The sequence below is a fragment of the Salmo salar genome, chromosome 15, assembly GCF_965601325.2.
Source record: "Salmo salar chromosome 15, fSalSal1, whole genome shotgun sequence".
Classification (NCBI taxonomy): domain Eukaryota; kingdom Metazoa; phylum Chordata; class Actinopteri; order Salmoniformes; family Salmonidae; genus Salmo; species Salmo salar.
The window spans coordinates 84502044-84522459 of record NC_138305.1 but is presented as its reverse complement, the minus strand read 5'-3'; the positions used below and the strand labels follow the sequence as shown (position 1 = coordinate 84522459).

Sequence of the window (20416 nt, the reverse complement as noted above, 5' to 3'; positions counted from 1 at the left end):
ACTGTACATGTAGATAGGGATAAAAGTGACTAGACAATCAGGATAGAAAATAAACAGAGTAGCAGCAGGATATATGAAGAGTGTGAAAGAGGTGTGTCTATGTGTGACGTTAAAATACATGTGTGTATTTTGTCTGTGTGCCCGCGTGTGTGTGTGTGTGTGTGTGTGTGTGTGTGTGTGTGTGTGTGTGTGTGTGTGTGTGTGTGTGTGTGTGTGTGTGTGTGTGTGTGTGTGTGTGTGTGTATGTGTGTGTGTGTGTGTGTGTGTGTGTGTGTGTGTGTTGGAGTGTCAGTACAGTATATTTGTATCAACTGGGAGGCGACAGGAAGGCCAAAAAGATCATCAAGGACAACAGCCACCCGAGCCATTGCCTGTTCTGTTCATCCAGAAGGCGAGATCAGTACAGGTGCATCAAAGCTGGGACCGAGAGACTGAAAAACAGCTTCTATCTCAAAGCCATCAGACTGTTAAACAGCCATCACTAACATAGAGAGGCTGCTGTCAACATACTGACTCAAATCCTTGGCCACTTTAATAAATGGACTTAATAAAGGTATCACTAGTCACCTTAAATAACGCCACTTTAATAATGTTTATCATATCCTACATTACTCATCTCATATGTATATACTGTTCTCTACCATCTACTGCATCTTGCCTATGCCTATCATTAGTCACTTTAAATAACACCACTTTAATAATGTTTACATATCCTACATCACTCATCTCATATGCTTATACTGCTCTATACCATCTACTGCACGGCCATTGCTCATCCATATATTTATATGTACATATTCTTATTCGTCCCTTACATTTGTGTGTATAAGGTAGTTGTTGTGAATTTGTTAGATTTCTTGTTAGATATTACTGCATTGTCAGAACTAGACGCACAAGCATTTCGCTACACTCGCATTAACATCTGCTAACCATGTGTATGTGACCAATACAATTTGATTTGACCTGTGTCAATAAACAATAAACTTTGATTTGTGACACAAGTATCTCGTCATTATATCCATGATCTCTGGTATAACCTCTCAGTATCATATGAAATATCGCGATAGGATCGCACTCGGATCACTACGTAATGTGCCGTGCTGCTTCTGGCGGCGCTGGTGACAGTGCTGAAAGCTGTTGGGGTGAGTTTTGTTTAATTTACTAATTGAAAGTTACGGTTGCAACCCCATTAATATGAGATTATATTCAAGTTATAGCGATACAAAATCATTTTGAACCAAGTTTTTATCCTTCAAAGCGTATAGGCGGGGTAGTGTTATCCGGTGTTTTTACTCGTCCTAAATCATACCGACACTACTGTACTGTGTAGCTAACGTTATCTATCTGGGGAGCTATTTTGGTAAACGTTTCGACGTAATTAATAAACTGTATACACATGATCAATTGTTTAATGCATACCGGTATCCTCACGTTATGTTTGATGTTAAACAAATTTGCTGAAGTAACAAACGATCTGACTCAATTTGTTATCTGGACTTGCACGAGTTTAGCAAGCGTTGGCTAGGTAGCCACAAGCTAGCGAATTTATCTGTCGCAGTTCCTTTGTTGTCCGGTGCCACACTACTAACTAATGCGCCTGCCCATCTTAAAATGTCAACCCTTGCGAAGTAAATGGGTTGTTGAAATTGGCACAATAGACATTGTTTGTATTCACAATTCCATGAATTAGGAACAAACTATTTTAATGTATGATCACCTTGCCAAGTGCTCGTAGTAACTGTTAGTTAGCGAAGTAAAGCTAACGCGTTGTTGGCTAGCTAATGTCAGCTAGTTAGCGTTTAACAAATATCTAACGTTAACTAGCCATTCGATTTGACAATGTGTTAACACCTCCATTTGTGTTTTGTAGTTAGCTTGCTAGCTAATTAGTGTGCGTTTAAACGTGATCAGCTAGCTAGCTATGCAAACTAATGATGCGTTGGCTAGTAGGCCACGTTACTGCATTACAAAGCGTGGTTACTTGATGGCAAATCACATGGCTGTGCATAGTTATAGCTAATAGTAAGCTGGTTGGTAATTAATGAATTGCTTGGTGTCAGACATTGTTCAACCAACAGGAACAGTTAAGTGACGTTACGATTAGTAATAATGAACGACCTAGCTAGGTTGCCATGATCCATGAATGCTACAGTTCTAGCCAGCTAACGTTATCTAGCTGAGACGAGGCCGTGTACGTATGCTTGTTGTTGCCAACTTTAGTATGCTTTACTGACATGAATTTGGTGAATCATCAAAACAATAGGTAACGTTAGCAAGTAAGATGACGAACAAGTTAGGTGGTCGAACATTGTCGAGTTCAGAAGCCCCTATTTCAGAAATATGTGCTAAAAGGCCAATCATGGGCAGTGATTTTAGTGGGTGGGCACTGGTAGGCAAATGTTGTTTTATGGCTGCGTCATGAGCAACTGAAAAGCACTCGCTCCCAAGTTCCAGTTTTGTTTTATTAACCATGTTGATATTATTCATTGCTTTAAGCAATAGTTTTCAGAGTGAATGTTTTCCCCACTCCTTTCAACCAACGTTCCCCTATTACCAAGGGGGATTAAATTGCATACCATTCTTTAGTTTGACAGTACAGGTGTTGTCTCAACAAACCTTGCTAGGTTGTAGTTGTGCCAATCCATTGACAGTCTAAACACACAATGACATGCAACCAAACTGTCACTAATGGCAGTGTTGTCAAGATGCATATTAATTTAGATGCGACTTGAAATCATAGAATGGCAGGGTGTTATAATGGTTATTTATGTAGATAAGTGGTATAAAGGGATCCATTATGATGGACTGTAAGTCAAAGATTGTAGAATTTCTCTGACACTGATTTCCAAGAGGTTCAATTTAGCACTGCTGTCCATAAGCAACTGTAACCTGGATACCAAATATGAGCTTTAAAGACCCATCCACTCATTGGAATTATATTTGACCCCTTTCACAACATTTAGCACTCATTGTGACACAGGCATGACGGATTAGTTAAACTTTATGGATGTGTCCCAGCTTCTTGTTACTGTGCAAAGTCCTATACAGTTAAATGTTAGGCTCAGTGTCTGAGCCTTTTGTCATGATCCACATTGCTCATTGAATTACAGACCTTACTGGTTAGAAACTGCCATACATATCAGTATCAGCAGGACTTCTAGTATCTAGTAGGAAGGTCTATATTTAGGCCTGGGAGTCTGGGGGCGAAGAATCTGGAGTTTAATTCACATTTAAAGTGACCCAGGGCACTAGTCTACAGGTGGCTGTAATGGTTTTTCATAGTGGTCTTGAATCTGGAAAGTATGTTTAGAATGCTGTAATTCTAGCCCCTTAGTACTTTTTTGCAGTGTTTCCAACACATGATGTCCTAATTTATTGTCAACCTATGGGCTAATGGTACCACCACCATCATAAATGGTGACATATGTCTTTGATGGCACATTCATTAGGAGTCGTGCAATTTGCTAGTTGTTTATTCAAATTAGTAGGCTATATGTACATTGATAATGGCTAAATCTGATTAATTTTAAACTAATAATGGATCTCTTTTTCTCAACAGTATGAAGTGAAACGGAACTGAATTTTTTTTGTACCATCCGCAACTGCTTCTTCAAGTTCAGATCACAACGAAGAAACAAATTCAAGAGAAACATCCCGAAACGTACAGTCGCAACAACTCAAGGAAAGGATCACTTCAAAGGAAAGTCTAGAAGCAACTAAACTAAGAAAACACCAAAGACACAAGATACACACCTGCCCAATCGAAACACACTCAAGAGAAGCAATCTTTCGCCAACATTGCAAAACCGTGAAGATAACTGATCTGAGACCAGAAGTTTGTGCCTACTCAACAGCTTTGACAAAGCACACGTCCCAACGCTACTCCCAGCCGCCCTCATCCTCACCACTGACTCTACCCTGGGGTGCCTAGAGAGCTGCTATTTGTTCTTTTTTTTCAGTTCCTTTACTATCCCATCTCCTTCGTCTATCTTCTTGCTCTGTTTATTTTGTTTTCAAGCACTATTGCACCTGCTTTTGCCTTATAAAATATTTTTTCTTCCTTTTGCTTCATGCTACTCGTATCTAGAACTTGTGCCAGAAACCTGTAACAAATAAGTGTGTGAGATCTGCAAAGGCGTTAAAGACAACCAGAAGTTTCAAGACGCAAAATCAAGGTAGGTCCATTTTTTTCATTTGTTTTACTTATTTCATAAATGTGTTGTGGTTTTGAATAACTTGTCTTTGTTTCTTGTTTGTGTCTAGAAAGTGATCCCTTATATAGGCCCAGCCATTTCCAAATATAGTTGCATGTCAAAAAATGTATTTACCTTGCATGAGGCTTTCACTTATCTACACATATCAAGGACTGATTTGATAGGACACAATTAATAAATGCATTTGCAAACTACTGTAATGGTTTATCACATGGCATTTTATATACAAATTGATGCTTGTGTTAAATTTGATGTTGAACCAATGAAGAGGAAAACGCACCTTCCCAAGTTCCAGACTGGTCCCCTGGTGTGCTGTCATAGGGCAGGAATGTGGAGATATATTTGTTATGATAATGAACACAAGTAACCCAACAAATGTCCCAACAATTCTGCTCTTGTACATGTGCACATCTGCTACCATTTTAACAAAGACGGGGAATATTGCCCCTTACCTAGATGGTAGTTTTTTTAATATAATAAATAAACTAGCTTTTTTTACCTAGGTGGTAGTGTTTTTTTAATATAATAAATAAACTTGCTTTTTTTGGTGACAACATGCACAACGGCTCCCCTAATTTACTTCAGTGACTTGAATTTCAGATGCAGTTGGACTAACCATCCTGTACCTCAAATTATGACTGACTTCTGCATCTATTTGATAGGGCTGAATCATTCTTCAACTTGTTACCAATTGACCTAAAACAAGAGAAATTAATTCCTCCAACTCTAGCAGAGAGACTTAGCACAGATAAAGGCTTTTAGTGAGCCAGTCTTCCCTGCCATAGGCCTACTTCGTTATTGAAGTTTAGCAATCTTTCCTCTGCCTCTTTATCCTGCCCCTCTAGCTGGTCATATCTAGCCGCCTTTTCCCTTGTCTCCTCACACCCACAGACCCTTTCCCTTAATTGTGACACTGTTCACTGGCTGACCTTTTTGCCTCCCCGTTTATTTATTTTTGTCCCTTTCCCATTTTCACCCTTGCAGACATCCAGAGGTTGGGTGGTTGAGCAAAAAAGGAAAAAAATAACAAATCGAGGCAGTCAAGCAAACCAGTTATCAAGTACAACAAAGGGGTGGAGTTTGGCTTGAGTTTATGGAAAAATATGGGCAGCCCCTGGAAAGGCTTTGTTGAGTTTACCTTGCCCACGTCGCCACCTGCCGCGTTTATTAGCGCTGACCTGAGCAGCACCTCCCCCGTCGGACTCAGCCTGTCACCATACGGCCGATCCGTAAGTTCCATCTTCCCCACCACCTCCCTCCGTCTCCCCCCCCATCGAACACCCATTCACCCACCTTGCCCTGCCTCTCTCTGCTCTGACTGGCCTTACCTTTCCATTCCTCGGGGCTCAGAGACTAGCCTCTGCTCAGGTGCAGTCAAGCAGTTACAGGGTGGTCTAAAGGTTAGTTGGGATTTGGATATCTTTCAAATTAGCTTTTACCCACCACAATTTAAGGCTGTAAATGCTTTGTGCCATGCCCCACGCCCCCTGAGATTAGTGGTGTGGGATATGATTAGTGCTGCAATTTCTGTCTTATGTAGGCAATATAAACAAACTGAAGTTTGTTTAGTGATCTAGTACAGGCAAAGGAAAACAATGGGAGTGTAATGTAACATGAAGTGGGAATAAAGGGTGACTTAAAAAAAAAAACGTGACCTACAAAGCAGGATTCTGATGCAGAGGTGAAGAAATTACTATTGAGTTTCTGGTTTATTACGAAAGCAAAACGTGTTTTTGGTTGAGTCAATTATACCATGCCCATTTCAAATTTCACTGCTTTGTCAAGTCAGCTGGTTAACTCATTGATCCTGCTTTGTAGTATACCCCTCAGGTGACGTTAATGCTCAAAATAATGTGCCCAGTAGGAACTTGACAAAACGATTTAGACAATGTCAGTTTGACATTCTTTCCCAAATAATAACTAGACTGAAATAAGCTCATTTAAAACTAAGGTAGGCTAGTTTGTAAGACGAGTTGATTTTAAACTGTTTCCCCGATGGCTGGTGCCGTTCAATGTCGCTTAGTCTGGAATCTTAGTTATCGAACCAGCAAATGGGATTATTCATCCCTTTTAAGGACAGACCATCCAATCTACTAACTACTGGGAATTTCAACTTTTGACATTAATGCTATGCTAGTAAGGGACCTAACAGATGAGGCTGCTCTGGGACCCTTCATGTACCCACTATCATCTTACTGTGTAGACATGCTTCTGTCTAACCTGTCTTTCACATCAGCACTTTCTGATTCTGTTAACTCTTATTTTAACAGTATTTCAGGCAATAACGATAACTTAAAATGTTACAAGACCACCTTTCTCAACGCTTTGTTCTATTCCGTCAGATGTTGAATGGCAAATGTTTATTTTCGTTTTACTGATCATGCTATGCTGATTATTGCAGGGTGTTTCAAAGACAACCTCGCAGGGACATTCCCCCCCATTTTAGTGTTGTAGAGCCAAACGGCACATACATTTCCATCCATAATACTAGATGCTAGGTCTCTGCTAATAACTTAATTTATGAGTTTCTCTTATGGGATTAGGCTTCCCACGGTCAGTATCAATCTGTTTTTTTACTTGCCCCTCACTTTTACAATTGGTGTAAGAAAACTTCAAAGACCTAGAAAGCTACAGTGTAATGGAATGAAAACTCATGAGCAAAACCACAGCGCCAAGTATTTGAATCTCCCAATCACCCTTTAACCCCCCCCCCAACAGTGTGTCCCAGTCCTGACCCCATTGTTGGATATGGAGAGGGTGCACTCCGAACCCCCTTTGGCACGTAATACTGCTCCTTCCACCTCTGCGGTGGCTATCCCCCGCTCCTTCTCTGTCTCCCACAAAAAACACAAGCGGACCCCCCTGTATCAGAGATCAGTAAGTGGGCATGTTGTGTGGGCATCGCATCAGTTGCACCCACAGTGGTAATGACTGCCAGGGGGATGTTAGCTAACTGCATGGTTTGTTTTGCAGTGGCTCTTGATTACTTTGAGGGAGATCATTTAATGGACTTTTGGTTCTGTGTGAAGTCATATTGTAGCACCCAGTTCATGTTGCCTTGTGCTAGTCAATGGGAGATGCAGTGGTTTTGTAGTAGGTTTGGATAAAGATTAAGTCCTATAACAATTGTTTTTGCATGTATAATGTTCCCAACTTTGTCAATCCAGGGGTGCTTGTTTATTTTAGTTGCAATAGTGACTGAGTGAATAGAAGTGGAGGATTCTCTTGAGCCAACTAGAAATAACTATACAGTGTGGCCTTTATTGGTAGTGAATGGTCTGAATCAACATAAAAACCATCTGGGGTTGGCCTACTGTGCTCACTGACATTCAGAACAGAAATGGTCACAACACCAGAAAGCTCTTTTGGTTAGTCTCTCCAAACTTTTGGTTCAACCATCAGTCAGGAAACACAATTTAATGGATTGTGTGTAAATTAGATCTTATTGACGTGTGGGAGTTTCATTTGTGAAAGAGAATTGTTCTATCATATGCATTTACACAATCCCACTCATAAAGTCACATCTGCTCTCGTTCAATGTTCAGAGCTGTATTTTGTCAGATTTTTCTTTTTTTCAATAATGTCTTGTTCTGCTCAGATGAGTTTTGACCCTGGCATGCTCCACAACAACGGGCACACGGCTTTTGCCAATGGCACGGCGGCGGGCATCAGGGAGACAGGAGTGGTGGAGAAGCTGCTCACCTCCTACGGGTTCATCCAGTGCTCGGAGCGGCAGGCGCGCCTCTTCTTTCACTGCTCCCAGTACAACGGCAACCTGCAGGAGCTCAAGATAGGAGGTGAGAGTCCAGTGCTGCTTCTAGTCATTTAGTAGTCTAGTCTCATCCACCAGCCTTGTGCTGAACAACACAAGCTTTTAGGGATGGTTTCCCAAACACAGATTAATCCTGGACTAAAAAACACTTTCAAATGAAATTCTCCTTGAGACTAGGATTAATCTGTCTGGGGAAACTCCACCTAATGTTCATCTGGCCAAAAATGAGAATTCCTTCAAAAAATCCTTGGGGCTAATTGGTAACAACAGATTTCTGTCTTGGTCTCTTCAAGCTAATGTGGGTAGCTTTTAAGTCGATTGACCTCCATGAATGTCCGGTCAGCATTTGGTGTCGAACACACATTTTCTCACAACCTTTTTTCTTCCTTCTCTCTTCCCCTCTGCCTCCAGATGATGTGGAGTTTGAAGTGTCCTCAGACAGGCGCACTGGCAAGCCCATAGCAGTGAAGCTGCTTAAGATCAAACCAGAGGTGCTTCCAGAGGAGCGCATCTCGGGCCAGGTGGGGCCAGACTCGCACGCCTCTCCCTTTACTGTGCTGCATGGTTATATTCATCCAGTTAAGGAACACCATTTTACTTTTGGTTCTGTTTTTGTCCCTGTCACCTCAATGTCGGTGTTTGTTCGTCAGTTGGGTGTATGTTCAAGCTCATTGTAAATCTTTTAAAATCATTTTTCTTTATTAATAGTTTCATAGATGCGTACATTCTTAATACAACCCCCCCCCCCCCACCCCTCTGATTTTAAATCCACATTTTTATTGCGGTTATTTATGTTGGCCTTGGTCTGTTTATCTGAAATGCTAGGAATATCATCTGTTTCCATGGAGATTTACAATGGGCTTGACTGTACTCGACATACATGTTGTGTGGTGGAGGTGAGATTTGACGTTTAAACAAAACAGCCAAAATCTTTCTCGAGAAAGTTCTGCCTAAATTAAGTTGAAGGCTCATTTTCAAAGGAATGACAAATGAAGTCAGTAAATTGAGTAGGTTTGATTGGCTGTAATACTTTGATAGCCATTGACGTTTTATTAGCCTTTTCTTCAAATGGCCTTTACTCATTCAAATGAAGAAATTTGGCATTTCAAGCATTTCACATCTCATGCAGTAGTGTCTACAGTACATAACAGGCTTGTATCCCTTCGCTCTCTTGATATACTTTTGAAATCAACCAGTTTGTTTCCACAGAAAGATTGATTGTAATTTCCTTATTTAGGTGCACTGATTTATAGTAAGGCAATCGTGTTGAATCACCCAAAAACCCATTCTTAACCATCTCCCCCTGTGGTTCTTGCTGTCTTTTAGGTTGTCTCAGCGATTCCCACTCACCTGGATGGCAAATCTGCACCGGGGCAGGTGCCCACTGGCAGTGTGTGTTACGAGAGAAACGGGGTAAGACTGTCAAATGGCCTGTAGAAAGATACTTTTCATGACAAGGCTGGTAGTCAATGTAATGTAAAGTATGGATTCCTTCCCACGCAGGAGGTGTTTTACCTGACCTACACCCCAGACGACATAGAGGGCAACATGCACCTGGACACGGGAGACAAAGTCAGCTTCTACATGGAAACCAACAAGCAGTGAGTTGTTTTTCAATCGTGTCTTATTGTTTCACAATTTAAAATGTTTTGATTGCATACTACCATAGCCTTTTCCTCATGGTATATTTTGTGTGTTTCAGCACTGGTGCAGTCAGTGCTCACAACATTGTCCTGGTAAAGAAGAAACAGATGAGGTGCCAGGGGGTTGTCTGTGCCACCAAGGTAAAGCCACAGCAGAGCCTTGTGGATCCCTGGCTGGACATTGGCTACTGTATGTGCCTGATTATAATCTAATCTATAACCCTTTGTTGTCTGGTAGGAGGCCTTTGGGTTCATTGAGAGGGCTGACGTGGTGAAGGAGATATTTTTCCACTACAGCGAGTTCAAGGGTGACCTGGAGGCCCTACAGGCCGGCGACGATGTGGAGTTCACCATCAAAGAGAGAAACGTAGGTGGCATCACATGGAACCGTTCTGGCTAGCCAACTCTAGTGACTTGTTCTAATGGCTTGCAAAAGTATAGAATATGAGGCCAGTATTGGAATCAAGTTATTCTTATGTTAGGGACTCAACTTGTCAAATCAAGCAATGGCTGTTAATTGACAGTGAATGTCTCCAATAGGAGAGTCTGTTCAACAGAAATTACTCCTGCTCATGTATACATTCTGAATACATATTGATGCCATGAGCCTGTAAATATGCAATCGAATGTCGTAATGGAGAGGAAAAAGCAACATTGAAGTAACTAAAGCATTTATGGTGACATGGTGTCTGCAGATGTCAGGGCATTCATACTACTTGCGTTTCGTGGAGCTGAGCTGTGTTTACACATGCTCTTCCACTTAGCGTCAACCAATCATCTCAATGCCGAGCTATATGGAGCCCTCTGCATTGTTACAAAATTTGGGAGGTGCATGGCATCGCCGTATGGAGCTCGATTTGGCCTCCGGGAGCTCCGCAATTGCGTTAGACCCTCCGTACAGAGCCTCTAGACCACATTGCCGAATCAAGCATAAATTGGCTAAAAAGCATTTTGTTTTTCTCTCTAGGGGAAAGAGGTGGCCACCGACGTGAGGCTGCTCGCCCAGGGAACAGTCATTTTTGAGGACATCAGCATTGAGCAGTTTGAAGGCACTGTCATCAAAGTCATCCCTAAAGTTCCAACTAAGAACCAGGTCCGCAACTTACGCAATGCCTGCATACTCAGAATTAACCCGAGCTTGGTTTTTACTGAATCCTGGATTATTTGTATTCTTCCTCACAATCTTTTAGAATGATCCGCTCCCAGGCCGCATCTGTGCTAGGATCAGCTTCACGGACAAGGAGCTCCTGTTCGGCGAGAAGGATACCAAGTCCAAGGTGACCCTGCTGGAGGGCGACCATGTGCAGTTCAACATCTCAACAGACCGCAGGGACAAGCTGGAGCGGGCCACCAACATCGACATCCTGCCCGACACCTTCCACTTCACTAAGGAGTCCCGTGAGATGGTAAGGACCATGAGCTCTATGGTACGCTCACTAGTTCATTTGAGGAAGCTTTGTGTGGAGTTTAATCAATGAATATGGCAACCTGAAATTTGCATTCATAAAAAATCGAGTTCATATTCCAAACTGTTGTGTTGTCTATTAAATGGGAGAGCGTAAACCTACAGTCCCGAATGAACGGGAAGGATTGGCATTTTATCTGCAGTGCACTGTCTCTTTAATCTCGGTTAACTCAAAAGTAAAATCAAAGCACTCAGTGAAGCAGTTTAAGGGCTGCTTTCGCCCAATCCTGATACGTCCATATAATTACTGATGAAAACACAAGGATCAGAACTAATGCAGCACGTGAACTCACGCATCCCATTCAGTCCCAGCAGATTCTTCAGACTACATGCAGAGTCGACAGCATCTCTGCTGTGTTAACGGCTCTCTCTGTCCTATAGGGTGTGATCGCTGCAATGCGTGACGGCTTTGGCTTCATCAAGTGTGTAGACCGGGACGCCAGGATGTTCTTTCACTTTAGCGAAGTGCTGGAGGAGGGCCAGCTGCACATCTCTGATGAAGTCGAGTTCACAGTTGTGCCCGTGAGTCCAGAGAGAACGCCCATGGTCCGTTTTTCAATATACAATTGCTGTCTTTAAAATTCCTTTAATCTCACCTTCCCTCTTTTTCTCTGTCAATATTCCAAGGCTGTTAGTTTAGTGGGAAACTCTTGATTTTGAAATGAACATCTAGTAAATTCTTATAAATATTAGGAAATCTCATTCTTTGAACCCATTCACTTTTCCTAGGCACATTGTGTTCCAAATGTATTTTGGTCTCTGTCTGGCTATCTCACAATACAAACCAATCTCAATGAGAGCATTATCGAACACCAACACAAATTGAAACAGGTTTTTTCTCCCTCTCCTGTGCAGGACATGCTGTCTGCCCAGAGGAACCACGCAGTGCGCATCAAGAAGCTGCCCAAGGGCACAGTCTCCTTCCACACCCAGTCTGAGCAGCGCTTTGTGGGTGTGGTGGAGAAGGAGGCCACAGCAGCCATCACCAACAACAAGAGCGCCAGCCCCAGCAAGGCCAAAGAGAAGGTACGAAAGCACCCAGGGCAGCACTTGGGAACCCACAGCGACATTGTCAACATTTGCCTTTTTTATTTTGACGGTACATGTTTGTCCTTCCCTGCCTGATCTTTCTTTCCCTTTTCTTTCCTCATTCCTTCCTAGTCTGATCAGTATCGAAATGTAAAACTGCTCCGAGACCCGCACGCACACATTTCCCCATACGATCAGGCATTTTTCAGCCCATTTCATTTGACTCCTTAGTTCTAATTCTCTGCTTTGCTTTCTCCTTTCACCCTTTCCCCCTCATGCTCCTTCTCTCCATTAGAAAAAAGACAAGGTAGGAGTTTTGTCTTTGCATGATGCCTTCAAGTTGAACAACTCTAGATAGATACATCTATCAAAAAGTTTTCCTACTGGGTTGACACTGAGGCAAAGTACTAACCACTAATTTTGTCTCATGTTAGCTAGATATGGCATTGATTTGCCAGACATTTTACGTGGCAACTGTGACAAATTCCCCTAGTTACCTTAAAATTCATCATGTATAGTTTTTTGCCCAATTGCTTAAATCACTCTCATTTCCTAACCTTTGCTCTTCACAGGGTAGCCTAGTGGTTAGAGCATTGGACTAGTAACCGAAAGGTTGCAAGTTCGAATCCCTGAGCTGACAAGTTACAAATCTGTCGTTCTGCCCCTGAACAAGGCAGTTAACCCACTGTTCCTAGGCCGTCATTGAAAATAAGAATTTGTTCTTAACTGACTTGCCTAGTTAAATAAAGGTTTAAAAAAATAAATTAAATACTGTAGTTGCCATTTATGCTCAAATGGGTAGACTAATTGTGCATATTTCTCTTATTTCTCAAGGCTAAAGTCAGTGGTGTTGTCTATGCCCACTGAATGTGCTTCTCACCCCATGGTTGACTGGTTTCGGTCCTAATCAACCTCTTAAATCAATTCCTCTAAACACATGTTATTCTCACTTTTGCAGTCTTGTAATTTACTTTACTAGTTCCTAAGGAGATAAGGCATTTAACTAAGGCTGACCCCATTAAGTCGACTGTTTGGTCTATAGGCTTTTGGTCGACCAAGGTTTCTTTAGTTGAGCAGTAGCTAAAAAAAGTTCATTATCTTAGGCTCATTATCAAAAATTGTGATTTATTACTTATACAAATGTGCTACTACTACTTTTGGCCATAACACCACCAATTCTACAGTGGCACCTCAAACCCACCAATGAGAATTTTAATACTGAGGGGTTGCAATGCCGATCGGTTGAAGATTGTTGCCGGTTTGTTTTAATAGCCTATTTATTCCGTGAGCACCAAGCCTTACGCAACCACAACACGGCGGATAAACAAGTTGACAAATGTGGCTGTTTTTTAGCTTTGCTATGCTGTAATAATGGCTTTAAATCTTTTTGTTTTGTTAGTACAGCCTCTGGTTTTATTTAGTGTAACTGTTCCAAATTGTCAGAAATATTAATAATAATAATAATAAGCCTTGTGATCTCTTATTGTGACTATAATAACTGTCATTATCATTAAGCGCTTTCAAGCATCTTCGATTTAAAATAACAAAGCCACCCTTAAATAATTAGTGTAAACAATAAATAAACCATTACATTTTGGAAAATTGCATTCACAAACAAATGCGACTGTCTTTAATCTTTGCTGTAATAAAGGATTTACCCCCCAAAAAGTTGGACTGGTACGCATATAATTTCATTGTTTACTTTGTTCCAAATGGTTGGGGTAATTATATTGTAATCTAACAGCACCTGTTTGGCACACATGTACACAGCGCTTGTGCCTTACTTTCTTGATCTCCAATATTTTCCATAACTGGTCAAATTTATTCTGCACATCTAACTTCCCCTTTACCTCCTGAGCAACCAGTAAACATTCACACATTTTTGAGTGCATCTGTTTTGATTTTAGTGTTCTGAGTTTATAACCAATTTGTTGATGTGATTGATCTATAGGCCAGGCCCTATTGGTCACGTGCATGTGACACATGCGTGTCATGTAAGGGTTCAGGGCATAGGGAATGGGGGGGGGGGGGGGGGGGGGTGTTGGGTACAGCCCTACATTTAACACTTTGTACAAAGGTGTTGATTTAAAACACTAGTCAATGCTAACGAGGTGCTTTGGAATGTGTGCTGTTGCACATCTTGGTGCCAGTCATCTGCACTCTTAGCTTTAACAAGGAGTTGCTACTGCTGTTCAGCTGATATACTCCTAAACTTTTAGAATGCATCATTCCGCCCTTCCTCCTTTTGAAGTTATTACTGATGTGCACTGTAATCCAGCCTCGTCATATCAGTAATTATAATTTTTTTTGCCAGGCTGAGTGCATTTTTCTTAAGTATTTGAACGTGTCCTAATGCTCAGCAGTGGTGTTATCCACTTGTAACAGTTGAATGCCTGATTTCTGGAGAGGAGTGCAGTAGCCACTGCCAGTCTAATCTGTTTTCTGATGTCTGTCCTCATGTAGGAAGCAGAAGAGGGAGTGATTTCTTATGAGGACTGTGGAGTGAAGCTGACTGTGTCGTACCATGTCAAAGATCTGGAGGGAGCTGCCCAGCCACAGGCAGGAGACAAGGTACTGAAAACCAAACAAGTTCACACTGGCTCAAACTTACTTTGTTGAAATGGCAATTTACCAAACCCCAAGAGAGAATGAGTTGGCTCTGTTTTCATGTGCTGTAAATTGGGGCGGCGGGGTAGCCTCGAATCCCCTAGCCGACAAGGTACAAATCTGTCGTTCTGCCCCTTAACAAGACAGATAACCCACTGTTCCTAGGCCGTCATTGAAAATAAGAATTTGTTATATAACCTCTCTTGGGCAGAGGTTATATATACACACACACCAAGGTTCACACTATTCAACAGCCATTGAAAAATCAGAGCGCCAAATTCAAAACCACAATGTCATAATTCAAAGTTCTCAAACAAAGGACTATTTTACACCATTTTTAAAGGTACACGTCCCCTTAATTGTCCGATTTCAAAAAGGCTTAGATTATGTTAGGACAGTTCCAACATAAGAAAAAGCACACAGCCATTTTCCTAGCAAGGACAGTCGTCACAAACCAGAAAACCAGCTAAAATTATGCACTAACCTTTGACGATCTTCATCAGATGACACTCCTAGGACATCATGTTACACAATACATGCATTTTTTTGTTCGATAAAGTTCATATTTATATCCATAAACCCCATTTTACATTGGCGTGTGATGTTCAGAAAATATTTTGCCTCCAACACTGCCGGTGAATCAGCACAACAATTTACAAAAATACTCACCATAAACGTTGATAAAATATTAAACTGTTATTCAAAGAATTATAGATGAACATCTCCTTTATACAAACGCTGTGACAGATTTAAAAAAAGCTTCATGAGGAAAGCACACTTTGCAATAATCTGAGTACTGCACTCAAAAATACACTAGGCAATACAGATATCCGCCATTTGAGGCATTTGAAATATTCACTTATCTTTGATCTTCATCAGAAGGCACTTCCAGAAATCCCAGGTCCACAATAAATGTTGCTTTGTTCGATAAAGTCCATAATTTATGTCCAAATAGCTCCTTGTTGTTAGCGCGTTAAGTTAGCTACTCCAAGTGTAGGAAGCGCACGGAAAATGTCATGACGAAAAGTTAAAAAAAAAAAGTTATATTTACGTTTGTTCAAACATGTCAAACGTTGTATAGCGTCAATCTTTAGGGCCTTTATCACTTAGAACTTCAATAATATTCCAACCGGACGATTGCAATGTCTTACAACGTTTTGGAACACAGCTAACTCTCACGTGAATGCGGGCCAATGAACGCCAGTACCTTCCTGAGTCACCAACTTCCTCTGTTCGCTCTCTGTTCATCATAGACGCCTCAATCAACTTTCTAATGACTGTTGACATCTAGTGGAAACCTTAGGAAGTGCAAAATGAACCCTAAGTCACTGTGTTCGATAGGCAATGACTTGAAAGGACTACAAGCACCAGAATTCTCACTTCCTGGTTAGATTTTTCTCAGGTTTTTGCCTGCCATATGAGTTCTGTTATACTCAGACATCATTCAAACAGTTTTAGAAACTTCAGTGTTTTCTATCCAAATCTACTAATAATATGCGTATTCTAGTTCCTGGGCCAGAGTAGTAGGTCGTTTAATTTGGGTACGTTTTTCATCCGGCCGTGAAAATACTGCCCCCTACCCTAGAGGTTAACTGACTTGCCTAGTTAAATAAAGGTAAAATAAAAAAATCCAACCTTGTCCTCTAGGTGGAGTTCTCCATCAATGAGGTAAAGAGGACGGGCCAACAGAGCGCTGTCACCATCAAGATCCTCAACCGCACCGTCAACACCAAGAGGCTGCTGGGATACATTGCCACCCTGAAAGACAACTTTGGCTTCATAGAGACAGCCAATCACGATCAAGAGATCTTCTTTCATTACAGGTACAACTATTCAACACATGCAAGCTAGTGTAAAATATGTTGGCATTAGATCTGTCCAATAAAGATCTGTTTTTCATGCTGCGTGGTTGTTCCTGCTGCCTGTTTGTTCCAGTGAGCTGTGTGGTGACTTGGAGAACCTGGAGCTGGGCGACACTGTGGAATACACCCTGTCCAAGGGCAAAGGAAACAAAGTCAGCGCTGAGAAGGTTACTAAGGTGGTAGCAGGTAGGCAGTAAAATGCTTTAGTAATTGTTTGAGTTTGCACCACAGTCAGTTCTATAATGAAGCATTTATGTATCAACCTTCAAAGGGAGTATGCTAATGGTGTTCTGTTATTGCAGTGAATGGTGTGGGGCAGGATGTTGGTGAGACAGTGATGTTGGGGAAGGTGGTGCGCCCTCTGCGCAGTGTGGACCCGTCCCAGACAGAGTACCAGGGGCTCATCGAGCTCTTGGAGGAAGGTAAGTCACCGCTGGCAGTGGAGGTTTATGTCCATCAATTTAATGTTTTTACTGATGCACTTACTCTATAATGGCTAAATTGACTGTTCCTCTTCTCCCCACCTGTACCCATTCAGATGGCACAAAGTGCCAAAATTACTCCTTTGGCATCGTGGGCATGGCGAACAAGGCAGACTGTCTGCAGAAAGGCGAGATGGTGAAGTTCCAGCTGTGCACAGTGGCTCAGACAGGACAGAAGATGGCCTGCAACGTTGTCCCCCAACGTAAAGCCCTGGTGGAGTGCGTCAAGGACCAGGTATCTGATCATGCTTGTCAACACTTTTGCTGATGGACATGATTAAATTGCCTTTCAAAATTGAACTGAAAGATTCTGCCATTTATTTATGTATGGTAAGTAACCCAAACATGAAGTAATAAGAATGTATAATTTGTTTTGGGGCTTTCTCACTATGCAAGGTATTGGTGTGGCTACCTATGAGTGCTATGCCTATTCATTCTGTAATGTCTTGTCTCCCCAGTTTGGTTTTATCACGTATGAAGTTGGCGAGAGTAAGAAGCTGTTTTTCCATGTCAAAGAGGTGCATGATGGCTTGGAGCTCCAGACCGGGGACGAGGTGGAGTTCTCAGTCATCCTCAACCAACGCACAGGGAAATGTAGTGCCTGCAACGTGCGCAGAGTTAGGTAAATACTGCAGGGGGGTGTACTATTACCATGAAGTAGGGTAAAATGTTCGGAAACGGAAGTATTACCTCAACTTAGCCAATAATGATGCCCGTTTTCTTGGTGACCAAAGTCAACGGAACTGAATAAGTGAAATTGGATTTCTTGCCCCCACATTTACTAATCATGTCTCATTTTATGACCCAGTTATCCTAAACCTAGACAGTATATTGTTGGTTAAAAAAGCCCTCGTTTCTTTACCCCCACAGTGAAGGGCCTAAACCGGTGGCAACCCCCCGTCCCGATCGCTTGGTCAACCGGCTCAAGAGCATCACCCTGGATGATGCTAGTGCCCCCCGCCTAGTTATTGTGAGACAGCCCCGCGGTCCTGACAATTCAAAGGTACGCACGTAATGCTGTATAATAAGTTCTGATGTGTGTACACTTTGTTTTTATCTACAAAGCGTGTTGATTATATTATTACTGGTCTACTTTGTTTTTTGTACCCAGGGCTTCAATGTGGAGAGGAAGACCCGTCAACCGGGTGTCATTGACTGAGCAGTATATAACCCTTCCCGTCTGACTAGGTGGGCCCTGATTTACAAATGCAACGTGAGAATGGACATCAACAATGGAAAAGGATTTTTGCTGTCTTGTGGACACATGCTCCTACACACACAGAGAAATAAGCATGTGTAACCCCTCCATGTTCCATCACCTGCAAGGGAACCCTCATTCCATTTGTTCTCTGCTGCCCATGTATGATGTACTTGATACAGTTTCATACTGCAGTATACAAGGTGGGATCTCTTCCGAGTGTGTGCGTGTGACTGTAAGGTGTTTTTAGAAATTATAGAAGTTACAGAGGAATTTGTTTTGAGGGTTTCTGTGCGCTTTAGAATCAGTGACGGTTGCGTGGCACTCTTGTCCCATCTGCCTAATTGTCTGGAATTCTGCACCTGCAACCTGTCGTGTGTGTGGGCATGTATTAGAGCTCATCTGCTTCTTTTCCTCCATTGTTCTCCCTCAAGGCAACTAAATGATTATCATTTGCCAATGGTTTTCACTATGCTTTCCTACAAAATGCATAAAGCAAAGTTCCCTCCATAAGGAGGGTGATGTTTCTCATGTGTGGACTAAAACAGAGGCTACTTCTCTGCTCGGTTTTTTTGAGCAGTTTTTTAAACTCTTTATCCAAGAGCTGGAGTGAAAGCATGGTGTTGTTTTGTCTGTGAATGTTTAAGTGGCTATATGATTTGGATTTACTTTCACAAATCTGGAGCCTTTAGATACCTTTTTCGCTATTAACACGCTTTGTAAGCAATTTCCCCAGGTGCAGAATTCCTAATGGCATCTTATATCGAGCAGTTTTATACTATGTACTTTATTTTTTTGCACCTCTTTGCTTTTTTGTTTCATTGACGTATGAATACGGTGCCTAAACTACAAAAAAAAAAAAAAAGACATATCCTCTGTCCCCAGCCCAACTGCCAAAATATGAAGAAAGGATGGCTTTTTATTCCTAGTAGAAATAATACTGATCTGCATCCCAAGTACCTGTTGGTTGAAATATACTGTATGTAATGTGTGCTTTTTTTTTCTTAGTGAAAGATTAAACATCACAATATAACAAAAATACATTTTAACTTCAGTAAAAAAGAGCAGGGTAACAAAGCATTAGAATTAAGTTGCGTCTTAAGGATCAGGATATCTATTGTGCTCTGGCGGTGTTGGTGGGTGATCTGTTGTGCCTGTACGCACATGCGGCAGTTAGAGACAATTTATTTAAACTCCGGAGATCACTGGGTTGATCCTGAACTGCACAGTCGCTCCTATGTACTTTTGTTAATGGTCTTGAATGAAGCAATTGAATTAAAGTTTTATGAAAATCATATTGTGTTTATTTGAAAGAAAATCCAGGCAGTTATTTGTTCCTTTAAATTCCATGCAGTTTGTAGAAACTATTTAATTCAAAATGGCAGCAAGAGACTTGTCTTGAAACGGTGCAGTGAAAAATAAATGCTGTCCCTACTTTCAAACAACTGTGCCTGAACAGTGGAGCAAACTGAAGCTGGGAAAAGCTATTCAGCAACTTTTGGTAGGCCAATAGATGTTTGCTTAAAGAAATGCATTTTATTGTTGCCACATAGAACCTTAATATAGAAATGTAAAACTAGGAACAAATCCCTGCACAGTTTGAAGTATCTCACACACTAAGTTACTGGTTTGCTTGTTTTTAAACCGTAAGTTTCAGTTCTTGCTCTACCTCGTTCAAACCCTGGTGCTGCCCAGATGTATTGTTATCTCGGAGCGATGCACAACCCTTGGTTGTGTTTCTGAATTTTGGACTTCAGACCAGTGTGTCCACTTGGCCACGATGGCCGCAAATCCTTGATCTGGTTTGGAGGAATTGGCTCATGAGGAAGATTGGAGTTCTCTCTGGGAGCAAACTTCCTGTCTGTATTTACCATGCTGACTAAGGGCTCTTGACTGATTCAAGGCCTCATTTGGCCTTGTCCACCCTGCAGCAGCAGCAGCAGGAGATGTGGCATCTTGGCTTGGAACATTAACTTTCTCCCTTTTTAATAGTTCTCTCTTGAGGAATCAAGTCCTTGCATTGTACTCTTCCAACTTGGCCTTACACTCAACAGCTTTTTCTTTCATCTCCAGGAACTGTTCCAAGTCTTTCTCATATCCCTCTTCCACCTTTAGTTCATTATCCTAAAATTCCAGCTGCTCTG

General features: G+C 41.7%; 1 protein-coding gene across 13 annotated transcripts; it reads left to right on the top strand.

The window, feature by feature from the left end:
• The first annotated feature begins 1052 nt into the window (after positions 1-1052).
• csde1 (cold shock domain containing E1, RNA-binding) lies at positions 1053-19567 on the top strand. 13 transcript variants are annotated; one of them, XM_082961470.1, is made up of 22 exons: positions 1053-1142; positions 3560-3923; positions 4088-4175; positions 5199-5443; positions 7813-8011; positions 8398-8564; positions 9313-9399; positions 9469-9587; positions 9689-9770; positions 9868-9996; positions 10597-10722; positions 10820-11035; positions 11476-11640; positions 11950-12120; positions 14587-14694; positions 16378-16553; positions 16666-16778; positions 16895-17014; positions 17131-17309; positions 17533-17696; positions 17945-18077; positions 18186-19567. In XM_082961470.1, exons 4-22 carry the CDS (start codon positions 5318-5320, stop codon positions 18231-18233), a joined length of 2628 nt encoding a protein of 875 aa, XP_082817596.1. In that variant the 5' UTR covers positions 1053-1142; positions 3560-3923; positions 4088-4175; positions 5199-5317; the 3' UTR covers positions 18234-19567.
• Positions 19568-20416: the final 849 nt, after the last annotated feature.

Bases quoted from the DNA above. Each gene is read 5' to 3' on its own strand.
- csde1 (XM_082961469.1), top strand. From the start codon at position 6,963: ATGGAGAGGGTGCACTCCGAACCCCCTTTGGCACGTAATACTGCTCCT. The intron at 14,695-16,377 runs GTACTGAAAACC...CTTGTCCTCTAG, and splicing joins AGCCACAGGCAGGAGACAAG to GTGGAGTTCTCCATCAATGA. The intron at 17,310-17,532 runs GTATCTGATCAT...TTGTCTCCCCAG, and splicing joins TGGAGTGCGTCAAGGACCAG to TTTGGTTTTATCACGTATGA.